Source organism: Hirundo rustica, chromosome 9 (genome assembly GCF_015227805.2).
Source record: "Hirundo rustica isolate bHirRus1 chromosome 9, bHirRus1.pri.v3, whole genome shotgun sequence".
NCBI lineage: Eukaryota > Metazoa > Chordata > Aves > Passeriformes > Hirundinidae > Hirundo > Hirundo rustica.
In genome coordinates this window covers 21325979-21344827 of record NC_053458.1, presented here as the reverse complement: position 1 = coordinate 21344827, position 18849 = coordinate 21325979, and the positions used below count along the sequence as shown (strand labels likewise).

General features: G+C 38.5%; 1 protein-coding gene across 4 annotated transcripts in view; it reads left to right on the top strand.

The window, feature by feature from the left end:
• Positions 1-18849, top strand: part of CAMSAP2 (calmodulin regulated spectrin associated protein family member 2) — an 82898-nt gene that overhangs the window by 52985 nt on the left and 11064 nt on the right. For all 4 annotated transcript variants that reach the window (XM_040072579.2, XM_040072578.2, XM_040072577.2 and 1 more), the window contains 6 exons: positions 2258-2397; positions 10193-10286; positions 11363-11456; positions 15120-15190; positions 15701-15770; positions 16572-18783. In XM_040072579.2, the coding sequence (XP_039928513.1) occupies positions 2258-2397; positions 10193-10286; positions 11363-11456; positions 15120-15190; positions 15701-15770; positions 16572-18783 (2681 nt within the window). The remainder of the gene's footprint in view (positions 1-2257; positions 2398-10192; positions 10287-11362; positions 11457-15119; positions 15191-15700; positions 15771-16571; positions 18784-18849) is intronic.

Below are 18849 nucleotides of genomic sequence, written 5' to 3'. Positions count from 1 at the left end.
AAATGCATACTATTCTATGTGACTAGGGAAGAGTTAAACCTTGGGTGGTGGTGACTGGGGTAGCAGCTGGTCCCTCAGTCCTGTTCCAGCAGGGAACACAGACAGTCTGAAAGGTCTTGTGTGACCAGCACCTTCCTCCAGCATCTGGCTTTAAACAGGGCAGGGCACATGTCATCTTTGGAACTTCAGTTTTAATATTCTTGTTAGGTGTCCTGACATCATCTTCCCTAAAGATACAAATGTGCATGTCTTTGTCTCAGAAGTAAATTCAAAGGTACTCCAAAGCAACTGGAAACACTTTAATAAGATTTTGCTCATCTTCCCTGTACTTAGGTAATATAATTTTTGATGCATGTTGAATTTTACTGAGATTTGGTTCTGTATTGAAACTGAAGAAGGCAGGCAATAAAAATACATACGCAAGAATGCTTAAAAATGTATTAACAAAAAAGAAAAAAAGTATTCTACAGTTCTTAGTAGTCTGAAATAGATCAATTCTTCTCATTACATCTTCATTTCACTTTCAAATTTAAGTTTCCTTGATGGAATACAGAGCTAGAAAGGACTCCCATTGAATAAAGAAGTTGACTGTTGTACAAAATTAGATAATCCCTTTTATGAATTTATCTTGTTCTATCTTAAAACTGTCAAACTCTTGAAAATCTGGACTCTTCTTACCACGGTTGTATAGTTCAATTTTTTACATTATTTTAAATTTCCTTCTTGGTTTTTACATAAGTGTGCCTGTAGCCTGTCTTATGTGCTTTTGTTGTTCTTGCAGCACTATCCTTTGGCTTGAATAGCTTCTAATCTGATGTTCACGTTTTGGATCTGTTTTCTTCCTCTTGTTTTAGCCCAGGCTACTGAACTAAGCTTTTTCAGTCTCCCTTGATTTCCATTCTCATTATTATCCTCAATAGTCTTCCTCTGCAACTTGTCTAGCTTGGGTTTATCATTCTTGACCATGGGTATTTGTAACTGTACAGAGAAATCCAGACTGGCATCCCATTCCTGCCTTGTGCAGTGCTCCTGTGTCACTGCTGGAAACAAACTTTCTGGTAGGTTTTAGCATAATGGTTTTTTTCCATAGCCGTGTGATGCCAAAGGTACAGCTGTTTACACAGGCTAATACAAGATAACTCCCTGCTCATAGCACCTTCAGTCAGTGAGTCACATTAGAATTTTATTAGATTCAAATGTATGACTTCACATTTTGCATTTCTAAATTTAATTGCATTTCAGTCAGTTTAGTCAAGCATTTTTTCCTATTGTTCATCATCTCTGAGGTTGGAATTATGAACTATGTCTGATTTTCTTTAGGATGGGAATCCTTATCCTGCTGACATCAAAGTAGATTCCTTTTATGAAGAAACCTTTTATCCTTAACAATTCAAAACTTATGTGGAGTTCTGTCATACATTGTTGCTTTAGGAATAAAATCTGATGCATGTTCTGGAAGTATATCTATCTCTTTTCTTCAGTCTTTTTTTTTCAGAGGCCTGTCTTTTTTTCATGGGGGACTTATTATTGCTACTGAACTTTCCAAGAAGCAGTCATAAAAAGACAACAGAGGCCATCTGGGCTTAAATAGTACTCAGAGGATACTGTAGAACTCCCCAAGTCTGTTCACAGCCACCACTTCTTTGTCTTTAAGTAGCACTTTCAAACAGAGAGCGATAATTTATATAAAGCCTTCAGCTCCTTGGGAAGTCTCATCTCAAACATCTCAATCCACAAACACAAATACCCAAGATCAGGCTGGGGTTTTTTGTGAAGATTCAGGCTTGTTGATGCTAAAATGTGCTCTTAGGTCCTTGTTTAAAGACAAACAACTAATATGTACAGAGAAATGTATGCAAAAACGTGTATATTCCTTACTGCCATTGCTCTATAGAGAATCTAATTATATATAAAAAAATTAGGTTTTGATTAAGTGTATTTTTTCATTACCTGGAAATAGGTGGGGTGAGAGAATAACTTACATTTTCACAAAAGGCAAACAGATTAACTTTTCAACAGTGAAAAACAAAATTAATTTTTACCAAAAAATCTAAATATTTAGAAATTCAAAGATAAAATGTAGATTAATAATTGCTTTTGTTTCTGAATTAGAAAAATAAAATCTCTCCTGGGGAGGGATGGCGCAGAAATTGTCTGAAGTTATCCAGTAAATGCTCCTGAATCTGTAAAAGCCAAAAAGCACTGTTTTGCAAATCTGTAGTTGTATCTAATCTTTGCTTCTTTTCTTCCTTTTTAGACATTTGTTTGAAAGATACAATGTCTTTGGCTGACAGCCTGTATAATCTACAGTTGATTCAAGAATTTTGTCAGGAATACCTCAACCAATGTTGCCATTTCAGTCTTGAGGATATGCTCTATGCAGCTTCTTCAATAAAGGTAAAAATATAACAATTAAATAAAAATGCAAGCAAAATCCATAGAACTGTTTTGCTAATGATATGTTTAGTCTTTTTTTGGTCTGCAGCTGTATGGCTTTTCTTGTGACATAGCATGCAAGACACGAATGTCAGCAGAATGAAAAGCCACCTTCTTTTGGCCATTATATTTTCCTAGTAATCTCAAAGTATTTTTTAAAAAGTTCTTGTAAAAAGATTTGTAAAAACTTTGATTTTGTGCAAAACTATTTCCCACTTTATCTTCTTTCTTACTGATTAATTGTTGAAGTCCGTAATCTGCAATATTTTCGTTGAAATTGAATAGTTATCTACATTAGTTTAAATGTATCAAGGCCTTAACAAAGGGACAAAATATTGAGGACTTGTTTATGGAATTATTACTCGCTGTTCTTACTCATTTCTGTATACACACTACTTTCATGGGTTATAATCTTAAAGCTCTTTCACTTCTGTCAAAGTGTAAATTTCTGAGGTAATTTCATTGGAGAATCCAATGGCTTGACGCCCCAAGTACAAGCAGTAACACAATTCCAACAAATACAGTTGTTTGAATAAGCAATTAAGTGTTTTCAATCAATCAAAGATTTTGCTCTTTTAGAAAGAAGAAAATAAAGCATTATTCTGTAATTCTTTAAGCCTCTGCAAAAGGAAAAGGAGCAACTGAATGATTTCTTGCCTAATTGTAATTTTAATTTTTCATTATTACGTTTCACCGAGACTTTCTTCTATATGAAACACACTTCATTTGCTTAAGATTCTTGTTGGCTTGCCTTTAGGGAATGAAATATTATTTTTCTGAAGTCAGCATATCCATTGCAGATGGGATGTAATTGGTTTCTAAATATCTGGGTCATTTCACCGCTTTTATGATTTTCTAGCAATCTCCCAAGCAGAGTCACAGGGGCCAGAGCTTGAATACAGCTTTGTTGTCTCCTGTAGGGTTGAACCCAATCCTTTTCAAATAAGTAATGAGCTGCCAGGGTGAGTAAGGGCGGCAGGACCTAAGTCTAGACTGCTTAGCTGCTGCTGGTTTATTTTGTGTATGCAGAGTGACTGCTTTCAGTCAGCTTTTGGTGTTGTTAAATTTCACATGCGGTGCTCTGCCTTCCTGCTGCTGAAGTGTGCTGCATTGCAGTCAGCCTTGGCTGCACCCCACAGCCCTACAGCCACACGCAGTGGTCTCGAGTGGGACCTTCAGTGCATTTCTCTCTGCTTACACACCCATGGAATAAATGCAATTGATTATTCTTGTTTTGATTCCTGACAATTAATCATACCACTTTTGTAGTAATGGCTTCAATTATTTCTCAAGCCAGTAGGCACTAGGAAGCTTCAATTAAAAAAAAAAAAAGAAAAAGAAAAAGAAAAAAAAAAAAAAAAAAAAAAAAAAGGAAATATTTTGTCAGTATCCCAATGCATCAGACTTCACGCTTTTAAAGTGCTGCAGACTCAGTGATTTTACTTTTTCTGAACACTGCCTTTAGATAGGGCTTATAGTTCTTTCAAAGAGTTAGAGTGTTTCTAGATCTGAGAAAACCCTTTTGTGATCATGTTTTCACAAGTTGCTGTGGCATGGAAGCTTATTTAGATGTAAATGCTACAAAACAAGGCTGCCAAGTTTTTCTTCTAAAACTTGGCATGGAAACTTCACCTACTGTTGTAAACTCTGTTTTTCCAGTGTTAAGAATTAATTTGCTTTAAAAATAAATAAATTGTTAAAGGAGCTCCTCCTTAGTTTTCCAGTGCATCTGGTTAGAGTAAGTTTTAATAAATGTTGTTTATTCTCCAAAGAATTTTATTGTCACTTTAAAAAAGCTTGTAAATGGATATTTTCAATATTGCACATTGAGTTACACTGGTTTGTGGAAGCTACTCTTACCTCAGCCTACAAAATGTACATAGTCTGAAGTCTTAGGATTTATAGAGGTGTGTCTTTGTTAATCAGCAGAAATTCCTGTCTGTTTTCAGAGTGGCTCATACAGCACAGTAGGTGCCACTGTGCTTTTGGCTTCAAAATCTCTTACATTCATAGTGGTGACAGAAAAAGTAAAAAATACCAACTGCTGATATCTTACTGGAAAAAGCCCAAAGGAAAAAAATCACAGCAGAGTTTGTGTAATTACAGTTCTGTGCCTTGTGTGGTCCTAGAAATTACAGTAGGTATCCTGACTTGCTGCTGGTTCTAGAGAAAGGAGAGAGCAGAACCTCTTCTTAAGTGATCCAGCACAAAGTACATACCTTACCTTCTTCCCAGAACACCCTGCACTGTCCTGGCACATTAAATCAAGGTAGGTGAGAGATGGGATATGATGCAGAAATTCAGTGCAGCCCTTGACCAAGGTGACACTGGCTGCTTTCGGTTTTCCATCAAAACGCACAGAAACACAGCGACTTCACTTAAGCATCTGTCTTTGACAGAGGCTCTCAGATTTCACAGCAGATGAAACTGTGGGCTTAGTTCTGGTTTAGCACAGAGGAGAAATCAGCTTTGTCTGGATTTCTAGACAGCTTTAATGTGTCATAATCAAAGGAAGGGAAGCAGAAAGTGTTGTTGCTCTTTATTGCCTATTTCTTCTCCTCTAAGAAAAATGCATGTTAAAGTTCTTCATAAGATGTTTACTAAGGCAGGGCTACTGATATTAAATAAAAATATTTCAATACATTCCATGGATGCTTGAGACACCAACAAGGGACCATACTGGTTCCTGGTTGTTTTCCTTTAGACAGACAAACACAAGTAAGTAGAGAGTGATTACGTAAAAGTAATCACAATGTTTTCTGAATCCTCCCTGCATATTTAACAAGAGGAAATAATAGAAATCTTGAATCTTTCTTTAGTTGTGCAGATTGCTCTTTTGCCCTTCTCGTGTAAGCAGTTTTATCTTCAGACAGGATTTATTTTCTAAGCATCTTGTTCTTCACCTGTATCAGGGAAAGCACACAGAGCTGAACGAACTGTTTTATTGTGACTTGACATGCACATGTTTTGCATTTTCAAAGAACGAGTTTGTAGAAATAGAAAACCTTGCATAAAGTGTCATCATAAGAAGTGTGAACCACCCTGCAGAACCCTAAAGAGTTATTTATTGCTTTGTCTCAGCAGTTGATTAACACTGTGATATGATAGGAGGTGTGTAGCATTTGTGCTTTGGTTGTCCAATGGAATGTATAATTGCTATAAGGATGTTGTATGGTCCCTGAAGAGAAAGAATTAAAATAAACATGTTCCATTTGTCACATGAGATACATGGGAACTATTTCTAAAAGACTTAAAGAACACATCTTTGGTCGCAATTGATTATATTCTTGATAATTTTTGATCATTCTCTGCCACTTTATTCAAGTAGGGCCGTAGGCTTCCAGTGTCAGAACAAGTCATGTAGGAGGTTAACTGTATGAGAAGGGACTGACTGATAACTGCAATCATTTGGTGTTTGCCATGATTTGGGAGCTTACACAGGAACTTGGCACTGCATCAGCTGACAGGCAGTTAATGGTTGTCTTTTCGAAGTGCTCCTTTACCTGGGCCTTTACAAATGTGTGGGTTTGTGTTTTGTTTTCTTAAATAGTGATCCTAAATTTGTGCTACTCATTTAATGTACACATGTTGTACATTGTCTCTTCCCTGATAGAGGATTGACGGTGACACTCAGATCACAATATTAGAACACGTTTGATTAATTCAGCTGCCATTTTCAGTAGCATGACTCAGTTATTACTGAGAGATAACTATTCACACGGAGCACTCCTTTGCTCACAGAGCTCACACACATGCACACAGAGTCATTTTTACTGGGTTGGAGCCCAGCCCCGTGGTCTCCCAGAAGCAAGGGCTCATAGTGGCCCACCAGTGGCTTTGGGGAACGTGCAGAAAGTTTCTCAAGGGGTTCATTTGTCCCTCGGGGTTGCACATACATATAATCTTTGTCTGCATGTGATAACTGCTGGCCCTGTGGGCACAGCCAGGGCTGCACAGCGTGTTGTTGACACAGAGGTGTTCCTGCAAGGACCTGGCAGTCCTGCTGCTCTGAGCGAGTGGGTTCCTGGGCGGGCAGCAGGGCCAGGGGCTCTGCAGCCCCTCGGTTCTAGCGTGGGGCTTGCAGGTCCTTCAGCACACATGCTGCTTCTCTGCCTGTCTCTGCTGAGATCTGTAGAGTCTGCTCACCCAGGCTCATGCAGAAGGCGTGTTTATTACAGAATGAAAGCTTTCAGAATGTGAAATGACGCAAATCTGGGAGATGATTGCTGTGTCTTGACTGAAAGGGCGTTCCTCTGACCTAGATGTGGGCCAGACTCCAAACTGTGCAGAATCACAACTAAGCACATGAAACACGTACCTTATTTTTGCACCTAATTACCAACCAGAGTGGCAGAAAAAACATTTGCACTGACAAATCATTTTTGATTCCGATCCAGAACTTCTTTTTTTTCTTTTTTTTTTCCCCTGCTGAATTGAACCGGAGTGTATGATATCTGAAGGGTTCATTTCTATTAAAAATATTTATTGCACTTGAGCGGTTTTGAATACTTGTACTTTCTGATGTAATATTGATGGTGTTTATTTGTAAACAACATAAGCAGAGGCTGTTACCAGCACCAGAGACGTAAAAAAGTGTTCAAATACATTGCATAGATAAATCCTAGAAATTCAGGGCTGCACAATGTCCACACATGTTGCACAGCTTTCCCTCCCAGGTGAGGCAGGCTGCTCACCTAAACCTGAACTGGCAACTGGAGCCCCTTAAGGACCTGGGAGAGCAGCTGGCTGTGCATGGTGAGGCACTTACTGGCTGGGGTGGGAGTCGGTTCAGCCATTTCCTTCCCATCTGGCTGGGTTAAAAGGATTCAGGCTCGGGAATTAAACGTAAGATTCAACCAGGGAGCAGTTTTTTGAGACAGTTTCTCCCTGAGAGGGACCAAATGTTCCTGACTCATTATTTAAAGGGAAGCGGCGTGGTTTGCTTTCACTGACGTTAATCAGGCGCTCTTCCCTCTGAGCTCTGGTGTGGAACAAGGCATAGTGGATTTGAAAACTGAGTTCTTGTGGCATTTATTAGCCTGTGGCAGGACAGAGGACAAGGTGCTAGTGCTTGGATCGCACCCAGCTGTAGTCTGGCCTTCTCGACTCAGTTTGTGACGCTCCAGTTTTCTGCAGTCTTGAAGCATTTACGTTGGCGCTTCTGTAACAAAAAAGCTGTGGGTTTTCCTGGCCCACTAAGGAGAGATTTTAATGTGCATTGTGGTAAAAATGTTACAGTGTATTTTATGTTAATTTTGAGCAAAAAATTCTAAAAGCCTCTAAGGCTGCTTTGACACCCAATTTTAGTGGATGCAAGCCTGACAACAAATTATATGTATCATTTGTGTATATGATATTATGGTTATTCTATAAATATGCTGATCTAAAACCTACAGGTATTAGGAGGTTATAATTTATTTGAAGTATTTGAAATTAAATGAGATTAAATGAAAATGAATTAAATGACAATGTTTAGCTAATAATGATCTCTGAAGCTGCAAGTCTGCCATCTGCTGTTCAGGGGGCTTGAGCCAGCCTGGGCTGCTCAGAGCTTCCTCGGTTTTTATTACTATTAAAATACTGTTATTCTTCTGAATATTGTTGTGTGTGACGGCATGTGATAATCATATGGCAAGCTGAGAATTTCTGTCGCCATAATCAAGGCAAAATCTATGGAAATCATGTCTGCATTTTTCTGAGTCCTGGATAGCACCATTACTACAGACCCACTGCTAGTTTTTCAAAAAAAGTTTGTTACTGATCGTCAGTCTTTCCCTTCAATCGTTCTTAACATCCCTTTCTGACTCAAAGTATCTTGTGAGAAAACGTGATTTCCATCATGATGGCTCACCATCAGACATCTCAAGTAGCCTCTGTTCTCCATGGGCTGTACAGCACTTTCATTTTTAGTTCTGTGAATACTGCTTTGGTGGCTTGAGGAAGACAAACTGTCTTGCAGCAGCTCAGGACTGCATAGAAGATAACTCTCAGAAGGAATATCTGAACTTCATAAAATAGTCACACTATCGTGTGTCTGTTTTTTGTTGAAATGCAGCATTTCAACATCAACATGAGAAATTGGAGTATCTAAATGCAATATTATATTGGATGGGGACAAAGCTATGATTAGAACATTTTATGATTTAATTTTTTACTAAAAAATAAAATTAAAAATATGAAAGTTTAAGGAGAGGCAAGGGGAAGGGGAAAATATTCTGAGAGAATTTAAAATAATTTAAAATTGTAGTATTAAAAATCATATTTTGTCTGAGAAGTACATCTGACTTTTTTCTTCGTCTAGGCTTCCTAATGAAATCAGTGTGTGATTCTGAAATGCTATGCTTGACATTTACTTGAATGGAAAAGATTCTGTTGTGCACTTTTCCTCATTCAGTTCTGCCAAGCTGAATAAGCAGCGATGGGGTTTTTCCTATTCTATTTATAATTTCTGTGTAATAACTATGCAACATCTGCCTGATTCCTTCACCATATAGTACAGTGTAGGAGGAGCTTTTGGTCTGAGTGTCCCTTTGCTGAGGTACAGGCTTATCTATATTAGAAATCCTCAGGAAAAATTAATCTGAAGCAAAAGTGTCAAACAGATACTCAGAATTGTATTTTCAAATATACTGATGCAGAATTGAGATTCTCTCATTTGTTATAAAAGTTTTTTAGTAAATATTTTATTTTAATGCCTGTGGTTTGTTTTGGAATTAGAATGACATTTTTGTTTCAAATTTAATGAAAGAAACTCTTTGAAAAAATTGTTTAATTATGGTTTTCCAGTTTAATGTGTAAGCATTGTTTACATGTTCAGACTTTTGTAAGCCTGGTGACACAGGTCTGTGCATCTGCTTGAGCCAGCTCAAACCTGGATATTTGCTGATCTCATTCAGTTTATATTTCTGGATATGAAGTGGCACTGAAGATGTAGAAGCTTTGGCCTCTGAACTCTTCAGCCTCCACAGTCAACTACCTTCTGGGTTTTTTGCACTTCTAGGCTCTTGCAGCAGAAACAACTGCTCCTGCCTGGCTTTCCTCTATTGATTTTTGTTGTTGTTGCTGATGCAGTTTGTCACCAGTTATTTTTTTCCTTTTCATCTGTTTTTCCCCTACTGTTTAATCTGGTGGCTCTCACCCTGTCTTTCATAGCTGTCTAATGGGAACAGACAGTAGGGATGTGTATATCAGCAGTGCATAAACCTTTGGAGCTAAAACCTTGTTCTAACCTAGTCAAGAAACTCTGCTGCTGTTCTTTGTTTTGCATTAAAGACTTGTAAATTTGGGTAGAACTTCACAAGTGTGACAAAAACACACCTAACACAAAAGCCAAAATCAGATTCCAGCTTCCTGTACTAAAACAAAGGGTTACCATACTTCTTCATGTTAAAAATCTCTGAAAAAAAGCATTGCCTAGTCTTGCAGTGGGCTTTTCACTGCTGTTTTTTAATGGAAATGGCTGATCTTTGGCAGGCATTTTTTTCCCACCCATCCTGCTCCTCTCTGCCCTCGGTGCAAGACATCAGGCTTGAGCATATGCTTGTTATGAAACATTTCAACCCAATCGGTTGCAATCTGGTCAAGTCGTGTATTGGTGCTACAGATCAATTGTACTGGTCTCTATTTCTAAAAAAACAGTGGCTGAAACTAGCTGAAAAACAGAGGCATCTCCCAGATGCTGCTTAATCTGTTTATTTGCAGGCTTGTGTTCTAACATCTATTTCCCTCCATCTTTTTTTTTTTTAATTTCATGTAGAGCAATTACATGGTGTTCATGGCAGAATTGTTCTGGTGGTTTGAAGTGGTGAAGCCATCATTTGTACAGCCGCGTGTTGTTGTGCATCCCCAAGGTAATTATGTTATGGATTGGCCTTAATATGCATGTTTTGATATGTGTGTGTACAGATTGCCATTGTGTTCACAGATGCAGTGAATATTTTAGTTAACAGAATTTGGCAGTGTACAGCCCCCTTAAAGAAGGAGAGGAGTACTCTTTCTTCATTGTAAATCTTCATCTCATCTCATAAATCATAATTAGATTTTGTTGTCTTTTACCAAAAAACTCATTTAAATTGTTGTGGTATAATCACTTGCAAATTTTCCTGACCTAAACAAGCATGAATCCATTTATGCCCATAGAAGAATAACAAACATAATAAGAAATCAAGAGCAGAATTTAGCCTGAAGTACTTGTGTTGCTGAGAAGATACCAAGAGAAAGAATCGTAAATCTGGGCAAAGTGAATAGAGAGCTAATTGTAAAATTGCATTTTTTACCCAGTGCAAAGGCACCATCTTCCATCAACAATTCTCAGATTTAAAAATCCACCTCTCAGAAAAATCTTGAGATCTGTTAATGACTACTTTCAGGTAACTCACATTTCAGGTAACTGAAATGTTCACACAGTAGTGCTGTAATTGGCTTTCCATGCACTAGGAAGAGATTTTTATTGCGTGGCTCTTATACTTTTTCTTCATTTTTATGCTTTATAGCACATACAAATCTGATATAAATCTTTAAACAGTGCTAACTCTTTTAGGATATAAGAAAACCCCTATTTTCTAGTCAGTTTAAGGGTTTGGGGAGAACTTTTATCAGAAACATTTCTTCCAGAAGAACAACTTATACTAAAACTGTTTCCCTTTAATTTTATGGCTGTTTTTTAGTTTATTTTTCTGTATTAGTTCTTCCTTTGCTTTCTCTAGTCTCTTTTGTCGGTCTCCATTTCTTTTATTAGGGCCACTTTGGGAGCTTTGGAGGACATAAAGACGAAAGGAAGTGACAGTTTTAATGTAAATAACGGCATCAATGAAAGTTCTTTAAATCTTTGAAAATCATTATTTTAGATTATTTTGGACAGCTTTTCTACTATGTAATTTAACTGAATACTAAACTGTAATAACTTGAACTTTGCTCTTCCTGGCAGCTGAACCTGCAAAAGATGCAGCTTCTGCTCACAGCTTGAATGCTAACAGAAGAAATTATGTGGATGGTCCATCTGGTTCTGACTTTGTAGCCAGGTAATGTAAGAGAATCACTAGTAACATTTCACAATCTCCTCCTTTCTGTTCAAAATCAAACAGATTTTTTGATTTTGGTTTTTTGCCTTTTTGCAAAGCTCAGCGATTGAATTACCCGATCCAACGTGTGGAATTTTGTGCAATATCCCGTAGCTCAGCCCCCTGTCCCTGCTGCATGGCAGGCTGCTTGTTCATGTTTGTACACTTGGACAGGGGGCTGGTCTCAGTGTCCAAAACAACCCGCAGCATTCAGCACATGCAGAAGTGTCACACGCTCTTCAGTTTCAAGTGGAGCTGCTGACCAGGGCTGCTCTGAAGGAGCTGCTTTTCTGGAATTCACAGCGAATTTTCCAAAAGTTATAACGAAAGTAAACTGAGATCACAGCAAGAAAACCCCTGAGTGACTGGTTTAGTTTGATTTGGTTATGTTACTATAGTGCCATGAAATTCAAATAGGTAAAAGTAAATACTTGCGCTGTGATTCATTTCCCTACCCCAACTGCCTTCTGATGGGGAGGAGAATCAGAAAGAAATCAAAATAAGACGGTTTAATAATTTGAAACAAAATAAAACATGATGATAATAATAATAATTGTAAAGAAAAGGAGAGAGGGGGATGCACCCCAGGAGAAGGAGTGCTGCACAGTACGATTGCTCCCTGTAGCAGCCATCGGCCCCTCCCGGCCACCTCCCCCAGGGGATGCTGAGCACAGAGCCGGGCTCTGCAGTGTCCCTGTGGGGCCAGCTCAGCTCAGCTCAGCTCTGCTGGCCACGCTCCCTCACAGCTCCTCCTGCTCCTCCTCGCTGCCACGAGGCACGGGGAAGTCCTTGACTTAGAGAAAGCACTGCTGAGCAGCAGCTAAACACCAGTGTGTTATCAACAGTGCTCTCACACTGAATCCAAAGCACAGCACTGCACAGCTACCAGGAAGAACATACACTCTATTCCAGACAAAACTGAGACAATGTGAAACATTATTTTTAGTATTATTGGTACAGATTAGGAAGGAATGTAGAAATATCCTGTTTCCCTGATGTTCTGTGGCTAATCATACACTTGATGAATTTCTGAAGGGAGACCTAGTTACTCTCCACAGCTGCCTGAAAGAAGGCTGTAGACGGGTGGAGATTGGTCTCCTCTCCCAAGGAAAAAGTGATAAGTGAAGAGAAAACAGCCTCCATTTGCACTAGGAAAGGTTTAGATTGGATATTAGCAAAAATTTTGTCAGCAGAAACAGTTGTCAAGCACTGGAGCAGGCTGCCTGGAGAGTGATGGAGCATCCATCCCAGGAAGTTTTTAAGACGTGTACATGTGGCACTTATGGACATGGTTTAGAGGTGACCTTGGCAGGGTTAACAAGATGATGAGCTGGACCTCATCATCTTAAAGGTCTTTTCCAAGCTATTCTTTCTATAATAAGGGACATAAATTGTACATTAGGCCTTTTAAATCTTTCTTTTGTCAAGGTAAAGAAAGCCTTACAGTGATCTGTAGTGAACCTAGTGAATGAGAGATAGCGTTACTGTACACTTATAATTTGGGGGCTTTTATTTTGGTTTATTGAATGTGTCTAAACTGGCATGGAGGAGAAGGATAAGATTAGCATTTTAACTGGATATTTAGTAAATGGTTGATTTCCAACCCAGATAATCCTGTTTAGCCTTTTCTGTTATTTTTGGATGAGGTTTTTGGAGAGAGGGGTGAGAGTTTGATTGGGTTTGTTTTGGTTTGAGATGTAAGGTTCCTTACAGCGTTTTTAGTGTTTTGGAATCTATGCTGACTTTAATAAAGGAGTAATATTTCTTACTGCCGTTATATGCTGGGATTCCAAATCCTTTCCCTGTATGTATCCAAAGTATGTTTCTCTTGTCGACAATGATTTTATTTTCATGCACACTGAGCATATAAAGAGAGCAAGAACCAGTAGTTTTGAACATATCCTTTGAAGCAGGGGTTCCCCAAGGCATTTGCTGTATCTCTCCTCATAAACCAGGGTATTTCATCCAGCCTGATGATACATCACTGCAGGACAAAGGAGGGGCCCAAAAAGTAAATTCAGATGGTTGGAATCCAACGCACAGGTTGCAGGTTCCCTGCCAGAACAGACCTGATTGCAGGATGTTGGTCCTGGCCTTCCTCCCTGCCCCAACTGTGCATTCCTGCCCCCATGAGTGTTCGAGTTGCCATTTCAGCACACAAAGACAGAAAAAACAGACCCAGCTGGAAAAAGTGAATGTTCTTCTGTTGCCTTAGCTTGTTGAAATGACTCAGAGGGTTGGCTGGAGAGCCCGGAGCCAGCGCAGAGGAGGGAGTGGGACTGTGGCAGTGAGCAGTTACCGTGTCTGGGGTTGCCATGGAACCCAGGCTTGGTGCCAGAATCAGTCTTCTCCCCAAAGAAAAATAACTGTATAGATTTTCTTCATGGTAGCAAATTTGCACAGGCTGCGGGGCTAAATTTGGAAAGCATGCTTTTCTTTTAAGATAACTTAACAGACATTAGGATGTTAAAATTTTCACAGAAATCTCAAATGCCATTTAAAACAGATATGTCATGTAGCTAGCGTGTAGCGTTATTGACACAAAAAAAAAATCAGGAATTTATGGGAACCTATAATGAATAATTTAATATATAGTTGTAAACCATGCTTTTGTAGATTGTATTTTTCTTAAATTGATGTGAATATCCTTCTTGCTAATAATATTTAGAGACATTTCTAAAGTATAAAGTATTTACAATATAATACTCTAAACAAATATTCTGACTGAAAAATGGGAGTTTGGGAGTGTGCTTTTCAGTTCAGTGGACAAAATTCAAAACATGAAAGGATTTAATCCAGCTTGTGTTTGAAGTCTGGCTTCTCTAGAAGTGTTTTACATACAAATCCAGGTGTCTTTATGTATATGTCTTTGTTCTGATCATGAAAAAGCACCTTGATCAAAACATTGAATTATGTTAATCCAGTCCTGGATTAACACAGCTTAACAAAATTAACACAATTACAGATCTTCTCTGTAAACCAAATAAAGTCTCTGTGTAAGTAGAAGCAGAGGAAATCTCTATAATTACTACATTAGTGGTGAATGTGTTTTTTATTTAGAAAGTCATGTCTATCACAAAATCTTCTTTATCCACTTCTAGTGCATGTTGCAGTCCAGACACAAAGCAGAAGTGTCAAACTTTTGAAATAGAAAACATAAATAGCAACTGAAAATAGAAATAAATGGAAAGTATGTGATATTGGCTGCAAACACTCAGTTTTGGGGCCAGTAGGAGCTGCCTCATTTTGCTCAAGTTTTTTTTAGACTTTTTACTGAAATCAAACCTAAAAAATGAACCTTCTAATAGAGAAATTTACATTAAATAAATCAGGAGACAAATACATTAACAAAACTTATGCAGCAGCTCTGTAGCTGTTTGTGTGTGAAAAAAACCTTTTTGACTTTTTGGTCCACCTGCATTAGTTCCAATCCAAGGTTATTACAGTGTTCTCTTTTTAGTTGATAAATTAATACTTCCAGAAGAGAGCTACACCTCACTTTCTTTCTCATCACAAAAAATAAATCTGGGATTTTTTCCTTGGCCAAGGACAGGGTGACTGGTTGCCCTTTTGTATTGTGGCTTTTGATGTATTAATTCTAAGTTAATGTCTCTTGTTTTATAGATTGGAAAGTCCAGCTTACACACCACCTCACCAACTGCATACACCCCAGCAGCCTTATTCATCTGTTCCAGGTAACAATTCACTAAGGGCTGGGAGAGGCAATGAGACAAGGTCATCCTCTCAGTAAATTGCTACCCTGCTTGTATTTATTCAGACATCATTTATGCAGAAATAGGGGGAGACCTTTACATGAAAAAAAAATTAATTTACATAATTGACTTCTTGTAATTTATAAAATGTACAAGTGAGAAGTTTGTGTTTGTACCAAATGCATTGTGTGTGGATTTTTAAATTTAATGTTTTGATTATGTGGAAGATGGCTTACAACAAGTATTTGTGGTATATTTTAGCAGGATTTGTAGAATATTTTAAATATTGAGTTCTTCGAGGGATGAGGGGTAAAATATATATTCAGGCTGAAATTGGCTTTGTTGCTCTAGTTGTATTTTTAATATATAAACACTTTCTTGCCATTGCAGCATTTTGAATAGTGAAGCAGATCAATTTGTTAAAGCAACAGAAGGTGATGTTAAATCATTTTTCACAGTAGTTACCTTGGGTCCTATTTTTGTTTCACTTAGGAGTCATCAGGAGGTCCTCATCAATGTCTTACGTAGATGGGCAAGTAGGGACGTGGCCCAAAGAAAAAAGGTAAGTAGTCTTACAAGCTGGTTGCAAAATACTGGGGTTTGGTTATGAGTAGTAGTAGTAAATGCTCTATTGTAGTTGGGATTTTCAGAGTCCTCTAATAAGAATTCTTGTAAGCTGCTTGGAAAAGTAGAAAGATAAAACTGTATCATGGATTAAAAACTGGTTAATAGGAAGCAATCTTCAGAAAAAAATAATTTATTCTTTGCACTGAAAGAGCTGTACTTCAGATATTTGAATTGCTGGTGTTAAATATGTTTATATTTACTCATCACAGTGAACTAAAAGTGGTAACAGTAACACGGCTAATGATCTCAGTAGCATTTAAGCTTGTTATTATTTTGGGGACGCTAAGAACAAGCAGGCTGAATGTTTTACTTTTCAGTCAGACCAGTCATAAACTCTTAATCTGTGGGGTTTAAAACAAAGTTAAAAGGGTAAGAGTTATAGTGGTGTGTAAACTGTGTTTTTCACATCTTCCTTCTGATCTATGGTGGCAATTCCTATACTCCTAAAATGCCCAAAGTAGTAAAAAGCATTGTCTGAGTTTGAAGAAAATGTTGTTCTGTTCTATTTTGCTTTTAAAAAAATTATTATACTTGTATCTATTTATCCATCTAAAAATATCTGTCTAAAAAGATATGCATATCTATTATATTTGAAGCTAGGTAAAATACAGTACACCTAACAGTGCCTTTAATACTACCAGCTTAAAAGAATTTAAAAACCAAATACAAATATTTTGTTATTTTTATTAATAACCATGAGTTGCTCAGTTACTTTCTTTATTCTGATCTCTATTAGGTCATCATTACATGGAGTTTCGTTTGACATTCCTTTTGACAAAGAGAAAAGCATTCCAGTGGCTACTCCAAACAGAGGAATTCCTAGATCTGTGAGCAATGAAGGCCTGACAGGAAACATCAACCGCGTGCCGAAGCATTCTAGAAAAAATCTGTCCTTCAAACCAATAAATGGAGAAGAGGAGAACCAAGATATTGAAGAGGAAAAGGACATGACCCCTCTTAAAGACACAAAGGTCCATCAGTCTCTTAATGCAAATCAAAGAAATGCCAATGAGAGCAGACACTACAGGTTTCCAAATGGAGCTCTGCAAAACAGGGCAGTTCTGGATGATTTTGGCAATCAGATTGAGACGCCGAGCATCGAAGAAGCTTTGCAGATAATCCATGACACCGAAAAATCTCCCAGACTTCTCCAAACAGACCAAATCACAAATGGGTTCTTTCTTCACAATCGGGAAATGAGCATCTTGAATTCAAACATTAAACCAAATCAGACTACCCCAGATATAATCACAGACACTAAAGGTGCTCTGAGTCCTGTGACTGACAACACAGAGGTAGATACTGGAATACATGTCCCGTCAGAAGATATCCCAGAGACAATGGATGAGGATTCTTCTTTGAGAGATTACACTGTAAGCATGGACTCCGACATGGAAGAACCATCTAAATTTCTCCAGGATTATGACATACGGGCTAGCAATCACAGGGATCAATTAAGTCCCTGTCCCAGCTCAGTGAGTACTAAATCACAGGCAGGCAGCAGTGCTTCTTCGAGCTCAGGCGTTAAAATGACCAGCTTTGCTGAGCAGAAATTTAGGAAGTTGAATCACACAGATAGTAAAAGCAGTGGAAGCAGTTCTCAGAAAACCACACCAGAAGGTTCTGAGCTGAACATCCCTCATATGGTTGCTTGGGCTCACATTCCCGAGGAGACATCTGTTCCTCAAGGAAGAGACACTACACAATTACTGGCTTCTGAAATGGTGCAGCTGAGGATGAAGCTAGAAGAAAAGAGGCGAGCCATTGAAGCACAGAAGAAGAAAGTTGAAGCTGCATTCACAAAGCAGCGGCAGAAAATGGGAAGAACGGCCTTTCTCAATGTTGTGAAAAAGAAAGGTGATGGGGTATCACCTCTCCGAGAGGAAGCAGCAGGAGCTGAAGATGAGAAGGTATTCACTGACAGCAGTCGGTTGAAAGAAAAAGAAACTCAAAAATCAGATGACCAAACCAGTAAGACTTCAGAATTATTAAAAGAAAACCCAGAAAACTCTCATAGCAAATGGTTAAAATCTCCTGCTACTTCTGGGGATGCTGAAAAGCAATGGAATTTAGCAAGCCCCTCAGAAGAAAATCTTAATGATGGAGATCTCTTAGAATATACAAAATCTATTGAGAAACTGAACTCTTCCCTACACTTTCTACAACAAGAAATGCAACGTCTATCCCTTCAGCAGGAGATGCTGATGCAGATGAGAGAGCAACAGGCTTGGGTTATTTCTCCTCCTCAACCTTCTCCTCAGAAGCAGATTCGGGACTTTAAGTCTTCTTCAAGGCAAGGGGGAACTCCAGCTCCTGTTGCACCTTTCTCACAGGAATCTCCTCGCTCTACACATCAATCTCCACAATCTTCCAACAGGAAGAATGCCTCTTTTCACATTAAAATGCAAAGGACTCCTAGGCCAAATGAACTGAAAATAACGCCTCTAAACCGTACCTTGACTGCCCCACGGTCTGTGGACAGTCTTCCTCGGTTGAGGAGGTTTTCTCCCAGTCAGGTTCCCATTCAGACTAGATCATTTGTTTGCTTTGGAGATGATGGCGAACGTGTAAGCGAACCTCAGTTAAAGGGAAACCTTTTGAAAGAAGTCAAGCCTACAGAAGAGGTAGCAAAAGACGAAGGACCAAAATTGCCAAAACAGGGTGAGCAGAAGTTGGAGGAAAAGGAGATTAAGCCTATTGAATCTACCGTGTCTGAAGTATTATCGCAGCCTATCACAGAAACCATCTGTCTCACCCCAAACGAAGATCAGCTAAACCAACCAATTTTACCACCTCCAGCTCCCAAAACAGCTAACTTGATTGAAGTTTCCTTATCAGATTTGAAGCCACCAGAAAAAAGCGAGGCATCTGTTGAGAAATATGAAGGTGAGAGTGATAGAGAACAGTTTGAAGATGACCAGAAAGTGTGTTGTGGATTCTTTTTTAAGGTAAGAGAACTACTAGTGGATGTGTATGTCAGTTGTTAAGCTTTGTTTGAATCTTTAACTGAAACG